The 11,723-nt window shown below is 41.7% G+C and overlaps 1 protein-coding gene across 1 annotated transcript; it reads right to left on the bottom strand.

Moving 5' to 3' along the window:
• Window positions 1-7,482: 7,482 nt before the first annotated feature.
• On the bottom strand, window positions 7,483-9,527 carry igfbp6a (insulin-like growth factor binding protein 6a; the record flags this gene model as incomplete). Its single annotated transcript, XM_082155339.1, has 4 exons — window positions 8,495-9,527; window positions 8,094-8,128; window positions 7,841-7,960; window positions 7,483-7,596 (listed from the first exon to the last, which is right to left on the bottom strand). The coding sequence occupies exons 1-4, from the start codon at window positions 8,829-8,831 to the stop codon at window positions 7,483-7,485; spliced, it is 606 nt and encodes a 201-aa protein (XP_082011465.1). The 5' UTR covers window positions 8,832-9,527.
• Window positions 9,528-11,723: the final 2,196 nt, after the last annotated feature.

Consider the following 11,723-nt stretch of genomic DNA (forward strand, 5'->3'; position numbering starts at 1 on the left):
GGTAATTGGTAATCTTCATTGCCATTTAAGTGAAATTATTGAATTTAAATATACGAGCTTGATAAAAATGATCATTCTATAAGAAAATTTCAGATGGCATTTAGAGGCTTTTGCATCTGAACTCTTCACATACAAATGTCATTTACATCAAGAGATTTAAAGCGTCCTTTTTGAAGAGTGCGCATGTGCGTACGTGCTCTAGTGCGTAAGAACGAGCCTATGATTGAATCTGGAAATAAAGCAAAATAACGGAGAAAATTTTGAAATAGTCCTCAAATGCAATGTCCGTAATTTATAGCAAAACATCTAGCGTTAATTCGATCTCAAACAGATTCATTAAAAGAAGTTATACTCCACCACCTGCATGACGTAATAAACCAACGTGGTTGAACGACCAATTTGCGACAATACGGTTTCGGAAAACAGTCGTGACTAGCATGCATCGTGATGCATCGTACTATAGTTAAGCAGCGAGTTTTGCCATTGAATGGAAAACACACCCCAGGCAGATGTAGAGGCGCATCGCCACACATTTGAGGTAGTAGCTGAACAGAAGGTTTGGGAAGAGGATAAGTGGGCATGGGTATTAGTGCCCTTCCTATCGAGGAAACCACAACGGGCCTACTACTCTTTGTGGCAAGCAGGACAAGGCCAAGATGGGAACTAGTGAGGCCGGCGGAGCGATTGCTAATGAGCGTCAACTGCGCTTCGCACCGGCCTCGAGTCTCACGGAAGGAGATCCAATGAATAAAAGGAGGAGTGACGACAGTGCAAGACGAGAGAGGACCAGGCCTGGACTTTTACGTTATGTTATGTTTATGTGTGTGTGGCAGTCGTCCGTGAGGGGCTGCTGCTTTACATTCGCTTTGTGTTTGTTTATTTTATGATTAAAGTTGTGTGAAACGTTCGTCGATTCCCGACTCCTTCTTCCCTGAACAACTAACAACTAACCTTGCTATACTCTTTACCCTTGGGGGGCTTTCACCAGTGTACGCCACAGCAATTCTTCGAGTGGACATACAGAATGAGGCTCAAACTCCTGTTCAAATACAGGCAGACTACCTCACTCCTCTGGCCAACCCAGTCACTTACCTTTTACAATTACCTGAACAATACCATATCAATCCTACCGTCCATGTTTGCAAGGGATAGGGCCCAGTGGAAAGACCTTTGAGGACTAATTATAAGAGCACTATTACCACACACACACTTATTATATAGACAAGCTTGGGACGTCCAAGTAGTTCTTGCCTCCAGTTGTCATCTCCATTGAGCCTTGTCTTCTTCCAGGCATCTTATTCCAGTAATCACCGTGCATTGTTTCACTGTGTCTTCTGCGACTTTACTCAGGTAAGTTCACTTACCTGTTTACTTACCTGTTCCTAAATAAAGTCCTGCTGTTGGGATCATCACCATCCTTCCCAGCAAGCAATAGCCATCATTTCACCATCTCAGTTAACTATAGACCCGATATAGTCCTGCTATGAGTAACCCACTTCTAGCCGAAATAACACTGAATTTATTTACATGTAATTTTTGCCAAAATAACTTGCGAGATGTATGATATTCCACCATGTAGGCAAAGTCAACAGTGATTACAAAGTGTTCAGTTTAATTTCTTTGACATGTTATCTAATTGATGACTAGTCTATAGTCTATTCTTGGGCTATGGTAAGAAGTCTATTACATTTTCACTGACAGCCCAAATTTTGCCTTGTTTTAGCCTAGACGTCTGGGCTGTGTTTGGACTGCTATTAGACGTCTTTTAAATGCAAAATTGCTTGTGTGTGTAGAAGATTTTATTATTTAGAAAATAGGTAATTTCAACGCTATCTCACGACCAATTCGTACGAATTCGTACGAGTGATAAAAAGGTGGCTAATTCGTACGAATTCGTACGACCTCACTCATACGAATTTGTACGATTTGTCTAAACCCACGTGATGGGTAGGTTTAGGGGCGGGGTCAGGGGTAGGTCATTCGTATGAATTCATACGAATTGGGCAATTCGTAAAATATGTACGATTTAGCAAAAATCGTACTAATTCCTACGAGTGAGGTCGTATGAATTTGTACGAATTAGCCACCTCGTAGAATTCGTACGAACTGCCGTGAGATCAGGCTGGTAATTTAGCTATATATTTGTACACTATTATTTCCTCTGTGTGTGCATTTGGGTTGACTTTTGGAAGCCTGAAAAAAGGCATGGAATGTTGCCATTCTATTCTGAGAAAGTCACATGGTACAAGACCCCAAAAATAATCTACAGGGTGTGTTACCATCTTTGGAAAAAGATGTATGTATATATGTGTAAATCTGGGCAATGATCGGGAGTGATATCCTGCCGGAGATGCTTGGCTTTGTTGTAAAATAAAGTCTAATATTTCTGGCATCAAAGATCTCTGAGGAGTGATTTCACAAAAGAGAAGAAACCACAACATGTGTCAGTCTCCTAACAGCTACAGTAGCAGAAGTCCTCAAAGACTAAGCTTTTGCCAAACTGTGGCCTTATCCTTTCCTTTATCAAAAACCCATCTGCATTAAATCGATTCTCTCTCTTTCACCAATACAGCTTACAACAAAGATCAACTGGATCTGGGGAAGGCTAGAAAAACTAATTCTGCTGCATTAATGGCATCCAAGAACACCATGGCCTCTATAATTATTAGATGGACGAAAGCTGGAACCAGGATTCTTCCTAGAGCTGGCCGCTCAGAAAAATGGAGTAATCAGTGGAGAAGGTAACCCTGATGGTCACTCTGGTCAAGCTTCAGAGATCATGTCTGGAGATGAGAGAAATTTGCAGAAGGCCAACCATCATGCCGATTTGGGCCTTACGACAGAGCGTCAAGATGGAAGCCTCTCTTCTGTACAAGACACATGAAAACCTGAATCCAGAAAAATGCTGACATATCCCTAATGAAAACCCAACCCAGAACTCTCAAGACCTTTCGCGTGAAGGGTTATTTGAAAATTAGAGGAAGGTGTGTTTAAGCAGAGTCTACAAGAATTTGGAGACCCCTGGTTCAAGGATAACTCTGTGAATGAGTACAACCTGAAAGAGCTTGAGATGATCTGCAGAGAAGGATGGCAGAAAAATCCAGGTCTGTTGCATCATACACAAAATATTTGAGGTTGTAATCTCTGCCAAATTTGCTTCAACTAAGTACTGTTGAATACTTATGTCAATATTTGAAGAGTTCAGATGCAAAAGCCTCTAAGTGCCATCTGAAATTTTCTTCTAGAATGATCATTTTTATCAAGCTCATATATTTAAGTTCAGTAATTTCACTTAAATGGCAATGAAAATTACCTATTAATTGCCATTTAAGTGAAATTACTGAACTTAAATAAACGAGCCTGATAAAAATGATCATTCTAGAAGAAAATTTCAGATGGCACTTTGCATCTGAACTCTTCATTTTTCGAAATTTTAGTTTTTTTCTTTATAGTGAATTTGCAAATATTGTGTCGATTTTGTATAGTGTGGAGATTTATATTTTTTTGTTCCAGCCATTGCTGTTGCTATGGTCAGAAAATCACCAAGCTTCATCTGGAGGTCTTTAGGAGTTTTATTGTTGCCCTGACCTGAACCTTGGGGTGAGAGTCAGTATGGATGAAAGGGGAGTTTGTTCATAAGAATAACCTTTGGACCAATGAAAAATCCACTCCATCCCCGGGTCTAGTACTAGGGTATTAAAGTCAGTGTTTACATGTTAATTTACAGTACATATAAGGCGATGTGCAGTGGAAGCTAGCTGTGACGGTAGCCAGCCCTTCTGGATTATCCTCACTCAAGTTTCAGCGCCCCCTTTTGTATGTTTATGGACTTGCGTACTTGCTTCCTAGTATGCATTGTTGACTGCTGATTGACTATCACCTGTTCTGATTTAACTCTGATCAGTGAACCTATATCTGGCTTGTTAACCTGGCATCTCTTGTTGCAGTATTGTTTCACTGTTGTGTGCATGTCTGAGCGTTCCTGGTTTTCCTTGCCTACCTGTGTCTTGACTCTTGCCTTGCTGAATCTCTCTGATTGTCTGCAGCCTGCCTAGTGACCCTCTGCCTGTTTTTGGATTCCGTTTGCCTGCAGCCTGCCCTTGATCTCCAGCCTGGTTCTCGACATGCCTTTGTTTTACCCTGAATCTGTTGATGCTGAGTCCTTTATTTAATAAATTGTTGCATTTGGATCTGCCTCTGTCATCTCAATCATAACAGAATACTGCACCCAAAACGAAGATCCAGCAACTATGTCTACTCTGTATGCTGCAGTCACCGCTCGAGCTTCCCTGCTTGCCACGCATCAGCTCCAGCTGTCTCGCCTGACCTCAGTAACGGAGGAACTGCTCAAGGCTGTTCAATCTTTGCAAAAGTCTGCTGTGGCTTCATCTCCAGCGTCAGCATCTCCTGCACCAGCACATGCTTCCGAGCCTCTGACTATCGAAAGTACGAGCCCTCACCTCGCATTCCCCGAAAAGTTCACTGGAGATCCTGGTAAATTCAAAGACTTTGTTTCCAGATGCTCTCTGTATTTCATCCAGCAGCATTCGCTTTATCCTACTGATGCCGATAAGATTGCCTTTGTTTGTTCGCTGCTCTCTGGCTGCGCATTGGATTGGCTCGTCACGGTCTGGAAAACGGATGGATCCACCTTCCCCTCATTCGAGGTATTTATGCAGCACTTTCAAGCTATGTTCGATGGCGTTCAGGAGGGTGAGGAAGCGGAGAAACAAGCGCATCGCATCAGACCAGTCAAGCCTTCACGATTCGTCATGCCCGTGCAGCCAGCTCTTCGCGTTGGCACTGTCCGGACCGTGTTTCGCACCGGATCTTTTGAATCTGTTCTTCGCGCCGGTCCTGTTGAGCCTGTGCTTCACGTAAGCCCTGCTACCCGATTAGTCACTAGACTTCCTATGATGATCTCCAGCATAATAGACCCTCAGCTGATATCAGTGCGATCGACCAGAAATATCGTGCCTCGCGCCAGATCCTTCGAATCCGCTCTCCGCGCTGGAGCGGTTGTGCCTGCTGTCCACGTGAGTCTTGCCGAGCTCGCGCCCCATATAGCGCCTGCTGAATCGAAGACTGTGGAAATTATGCCCGCCAAATCTGAGACCACGGAGGTTTCGCCTGCCGAACCGGAGTCTGAGCGCAACGAGGCCGTTCCTGCCGAGTCAAATGAGTCAAGCCCTGCTGAGTCAAGCCCTGCTGAGTCAAATGAGTCAAGTCCTGCCGAGTCAAGCCCTGCCGAGTCAAATGAGTCAAGTCCTGCTGAGTCAAGCCCTGCCGAGTCAAATAAGTCAAGCCCTGCCGAGTCAAATGAGTCAAGTCCTGCTGAGTCAAGCCCTGCCGAGTCAAATGAGTCAAGTCCTGCCGAGTCAAGTCCTGCCGAGTCAAGTCCTGCCGAGTCAAGTCCTGCCGAGTCAAGTCCTGCCGAGTCAAGTCCTGCCGAGTCAAGTCCTGCCGAGTCAAGTCCTGCCGAGTCAAGTCCTGCCGAGTCAAGTCCTGCCGAGTCAAGTCCTGCCGAGTCTAATGAGTCAAGCCCTGCCGAGTCTAATGAGTCAAGCCCTGCCGAGTCGGACGAAGCCAGCTCAGCCGTGTTGAATGGATCCTACACTGCCAGGGGTGAGCTTTTGGCGCTTCCACCCACACTCCCTCTCTCGCCTCTATTGGACTCATTTTGCTCGCCTGTTCTGCTGCTGAGCCCTGTCCACCCCTCTGCTCATCCTCAGCTGCCCGTTTGTGTCGCTGTGCATTCGCCTCAGGGTGTCCAGTCCTCAGCATCGCCCTGGCCTGTGGATTCCCCGCCTTTGCCTCTGTCCCCTGAGCCTCAGACTCGACCTCGGTCCTTCGATCTTTCGGCTTCACCTCGGTCCCATGTGCTTTCCGCTCCACCCTGGTTCCCCGTACCTGCGGTGTTACCTTGTCTCTGTGTCCGTCCGGATCGGTTGGGGATCCCCGAACTGCCTGATCCTCCCTGGCTTCCTGAACTGCCTGACCCTCCCTGGGATGGGGGGGTTTGTTTGGAGCGTCTGGAAGCCGCTCCTTTGGGGGGGGGGGGCTATGTGACGGTAGCCAGCCCTTCTGGATTATCCTCACTCAAGTTTCAGCGCCCCCTTTTGTATGTTTATGGACTCGCGTACTTGCTTCCTAGTATGCATTGTTGACTGCTGATTGACTATCACCTGTTCTGATTTAACTCTGATCAGTGAACCTATATCTGGCTTGTTAACCTGGCATCTCTTGTTGCAGTATTGTTTCACTGTTGTGCATGTCTGAGCGTTCCTGGTTTTCCTTGCCTACCTGTGTCTTGACTCTTGCCTTGCTGAATCTCTCTGATTGTCTGCAGCCTGCCTAGTGACCCTCTGCCTGTTTTTGGATTCCGTTTGCCTGCAGCCTGCCCTTGATCTCCAGCCTGGTTCTCGACATGCCTTTGTTTTACCCTGAATCTGTTGATGCTGAGTCCTTTATTTAATAAATTGTTGCATTTGGATCTGCCTCTGTCATCTCAATCATAACACTAGCGAATTCATGAGCGGGCAATAATGAGGGCGAGAGTAAAAAGAAAGAGCACTTTTTATTTTTTTTATTTACAATACAGTCGCTCAAGTTGTGCTTGTATCTGTTACCCAAAATAATAAGTTCCAACACCTCACAGTCCCTCCCCTGACTACCGTCCCAACTATCTTCAATATTCACAGAAGAACTACAGATATGTTACATATTTGGAGTGACTCCCAGCAGCGCAGAACAGTGATGAATGAGGGATGTAAAACTCAGCATAAATTTCAACATGACTGTTCAGAAAAAACACATGAAAAGTTTGACCACATTTGCTTGCAGTCTAAAGGTAGTGTCAATTGTGTCTTGCATGTTAATCATTTCATGTTCTGATTGCATTGTGTTCAACATTTTGTTGATTAAAATAAAGTGTTACAATATCTTGAGCAACATTTATATACATTCTTTAAAATCAAACACACACAGAGTTTACTTTGTTTCATATATATATATATATGTCAAAAGAAAGGACAGTTAATATATATTAATATATAAGAAGTTAATATATAGGCAACATAAATATATTAAGTAATTTGAAAAAAAAAATACATTTTCCACTGTAATTTGTTCTTTCTGCAAGGCTCTTATTCAATCTAGACATACAGCACATTAATGGGAGATGACATTCACTTGGAGTATATCATCTTTATATCTTTCCACCAAGCATTTAATAAGATTAAAAGGATTTATAACAAACAAAATTATTAATATAAAAGAAAACAAAGGTTTTTAATTCAGTAACTGTAACTGTTCAGACTGTTAAATGAATGCCACATAACGCTGCAAACATATTTGTCACAACCAGAGGGAGATGAAGGATTGTACAGGATTGTGGTCATAGAGTTCTCAGTGTATGTCTTTCGCTGGCTCGCTCTCAGTCCTTCCTAAACACATTTCAGGTCCAGATTTCTGTCACAATTCTCAGACACCGTTACATGAGATAGTTCCATCATTTCTTTTACGGGATGAAATCTTTGATCCTTTGTCATCAACACACCAGCACTGGCCTCTTTGCATTCCCCTTGATGAGCGACACTGTCTCAAGAAGAGCAAACTATATTATTGTTGTTTATAGAGAACAGATTACATTCTTACAATCATGGCAATGGAGCAAAACACACAGACAAATGGATTAATTGAAACGGTTTTAAGTAACAATTCAGATTGGACAGTGCAAACATGTTAAATTTGTTACAGTGATGTGCAGCACGTTTATCATCTGTTTTAACAATCCTGACATGCTTTGCCTTGATTTTGCATTGCTTTCTTCTCTACACACCTGTTTCCTCCTGAAGGACCCTTGCCTGTCACAGTTGGGGATGTAGATGTCCTGAATTGAATGAATGATTGTGAGCTCAATGCCCTGGAGGACTGTGTTTAACAGTTTGCGACAAGGACCCTATAGAATGAAACAACAACGAAAACATGATTAATGCAAAAGTTTTCATTTATGACTCAAAGTCAGACAGTATGAACAGTATATTAATATTTATGCAGAACATAATTTACAGAGCCATAAGAAGATATGTTACCTTTTCATTGTTATCAGTGGTTGATGGTTGATTGTCTGGAACATAAAACTTATAGTTTTAATATGATTACAGTACGGCTTTTTGGCAATTAAACAGCACTTACTTAAAATACTCAAGAATACCTTGTACTTAGGAAAAAATGTCCTGCTCATTGTACAAAGTACAGATAAGCCTTTTACATTAAGTTTGCTGGTTTCTTTTCCCTCTTAAACACAAGCAAAAATAATTAAATAACTTATAAATCATTGTTACACATTAACTCAAATTTGAACGTGAATTGCATTTTCATTCTAGTATCTACATGCTCAACTTTAGCATGTTTAGTTTAGTTTGTTTAGGTTAGCCAGTTTTAAAGCAGACAAAATCCATGACAAAGATGCCATGAGACAAGACCATCTTACCTGTAGGTGGAGGAATGTCAGTGAAGGTGCTTTTGATGTTTTTGCAGACCCCTCGTCCCTGAAGCAGTGCCTGAAGGGGGCTTTGCTCCCCGAGAAGAGGGATACACCGAAGACCCTGAGCACACGGTAGGGTGTAAACCCCACATGGTTCATCTAATGCCAACATGGATGTGATCTCCTCTCCGGATAAACTTTCAGCTCGATGGCCCTTGAGGTCCCCTGAGGGCCCATTGCACAATGAGCAGATCTTCCTCAAGCCTAATACAAGGGAGTTGGAGCCAGATAAGCTGAGTTGAATGGTAACCAAAATGGTTAGTAAACAAGGAAAAGAAACCATCTTCGTCCAGTACAGAAAAGCTTGTTTTTAGTGAATGCTCTTCTCTCTTCCAGGTCTCTCTGATATTCAGTGGAAGTAGTAGTGTGAAATCAGGTATCTAAAGACAGTAATTAGATCAAATTGCCCAGAATTGCTGCTTTTAAAGAGCTGAGATGCTGTAGGGGTGGGAGACTGAGAGATGCTGGGCGTTAAATAAGAGGTGGAGTTACTGGATAACTCTATCCCTCCCCATTTCTGCCACAGCTACATTTCAAATGATGTACAAATTCATCTGGTTTGAGTTCATTAATTATGTGAGCATGCAATATTTTGTTTCCACTGATGCACATAAAGAATAATAGGTATTTCTCCAGGTATTATTAAACTGAAATGAGTCTATCTTCCCAAAGCATTTTGCATATAACTTAGACATTGATATTGTGGGTTTCCCAAAAGCATTGTAATGTTCCAGTGGTTTCTACAATCTACTTATTTTTGCGTAAGATACTTGCAGAAATAGGCAGACCATGTTTTAAAACGAGAATGATTCTTCATTTCTATTAGTTAATTAATTGATGATGAACCAGACAATAAATCTGATTGCCACTCTGGTACTTTTAGAGAGGCATCTCTATATGCCATTATTAAAATGGAGTCATTCTATCAAATCGTATTTATTACTGATACCCTGAAGAGTTTGTTTTGGTTATCTTTGAAACCTTTGCTGCCTCACAAATGCTGGACAGTGTTGTGGATAGTTACACATGATGAGTAATGATGAGAACTGATGAGTAACTACACCGTAAAAAATCAGTATATGATCAATAAGTTATGACAACATGTGTTTTTATATTGCTTTATATTGCTTTTACGCAATTTTCATTTTTTTTGTAAGTTATACAAGATTCAAATTTTTTTTTAAGCCAGTTTAATGTAATTTAAGTTGAAATGACTTAAACATCCAAGTTGATTGTATATTACAGTGTATATATTTTAGCTCTGGATTGGTTTAAATTAGATTTAGTCTGCACAAACTTTGTCAAATAAAAGATCATAATCTAAGAGATTTAAATTTCACTCCTAACTTAGTTTTGACACAATGTGTAGTTACTATATCTAAGTCTTTTTGCCAAATGGCTTCTTTGTCTGTGTTTCTCCTTTCCTGGATTTTCAGACTTAAGTGCCACTTCCCTTAGGATGTTGTGATGGCGTATTTTATTAGTTGATTTGGCAGCAGGACAAATATTTCCTACACCCACAGCAACACCCACATGTTGCCAAGACTTGGGCTACTATAACAAATTACTCTATATTGCAGTGTATCACTTTTTTCCAGTTGTCTCCATCTCTTTTCCTCCCAAATCACACACACACACACACACACACACACACACACACACACACACACACACACACACACACACACACACACACACACACACACACACACACACACACACACACACACACACACACACACACACACACACAAATTAGCACAATCCTTTTTCATGAAGTCATGGATGATCGCTTAATGACTTTAAGCCTGTTTTTCAAGAACTTCACCCTTGATCTGTCATTGCACTGATTTCCCCATCGCAATGATGTCATAATTAATCGCCTCAAGTAGGAAAATGAGCACCACATCACAGGTGTTTCTGAGTGACATGGGGAAAAATTAACAAGGGCTTTCCCCTCTAACCAGAAATTTTTTAAACGTTTTACTGATATCCAAGGAAACATTCTGTGTATGTGCTTTGTCAGACAATATCTTCTTAAAAAACACATGGAAGGGTTTACATACATGTTGTTGGCAACCAGCTTCATTCCTACAGGTGTGCAAGTCACCTAGAAAGGAGAGTGACCCCCACATCTGTACAGCTGTGCAGTATTTCTCACTAAAGTACAGGGGAAATAAGAAACTTCCAGGGCTGCCTCGCTCTCCATCTGCGTCTTTGACTTTCTATACATTTATATGTTCATTTAATCATTTAGCAGACGCTTTTATCCAAAGCGACTTACAAATGAGGAGAGCAATAAAAGCAGTTAAATTAACAATAGGACAACAATTTGTAAGTGCTGTGACCTTTCCCAGTTTTTTATTCAAACCCAGTATATGTAATTATCTTTTCTAAATAGATAAAGAGTAGAAGAGAAGTGAAATGAAATGAAAGTGTTAGTATTAATGGATCAAGTGTTGCCGAAAAAGATGTGACTTCAGCTTATATATAATATTGTATACAATATATCCGTTTACCCACCTCAGAAAAGAGTCCCACCATCTACCATATCATGTCCACACCTTTAATGTACAATGTTCTGTAAACAATTGCTGTAATGTACAGTATTTAGTTCCCAACGAGCCTCTGCTCCTGGGACTGTGCTGTCGACCTGCCTCCGCTCCGGGATGAGTTTATCTAATGCTGCTACCTGAACACAACTTGAAATTACTGTCAAGTTCCTATCGGTATCTTCTCTCTTTGATGACAACCTCCCTTGAGATCCAGAGCGGTGTGACCATCTCGATTTAAGTAGCGCAAACAAAATTAATTTGGTTTGTAATCTTCTATATAGATCAGTGGTTCTCATCTGCGGACCCACAGAACTGCACATGTTTTTTTTGTCTCCCTTATTGACACACCTGAGTCAAATCTTCAGCCCAGTAGCAAAAAGGTAAGGGTAAGGGAGAGATCTATACCGTGCAGTGCTATAGGTGGTGAACGTGGTTTCACCAAGTACAACAGGTTCCTGGATCAACATCTTTGATGATCCTGGAACAACATTACAATCAACCAATCAGATTTGAAGGACAAGTTTACAATTTATGTGAAGTTTAGGGTTACAATCAGGGTTAGGTGCTTCTACATCAGTGTTATTCACCTATCATTTCCCTCTGATTTTAGGGAGAAGTTA

This window comes from Leuciscus leuciscus (genome assembly GCF_965113295.1).
Source record: "Leuciscus leuciscus genome assembly, chromosome: 23".
NCBI lineage: Eukaryota > Metazoa > Chordata > Actinopteri > Cypriniformes > Leuciscidae > Leuciscus > Leuciscus leuciscus.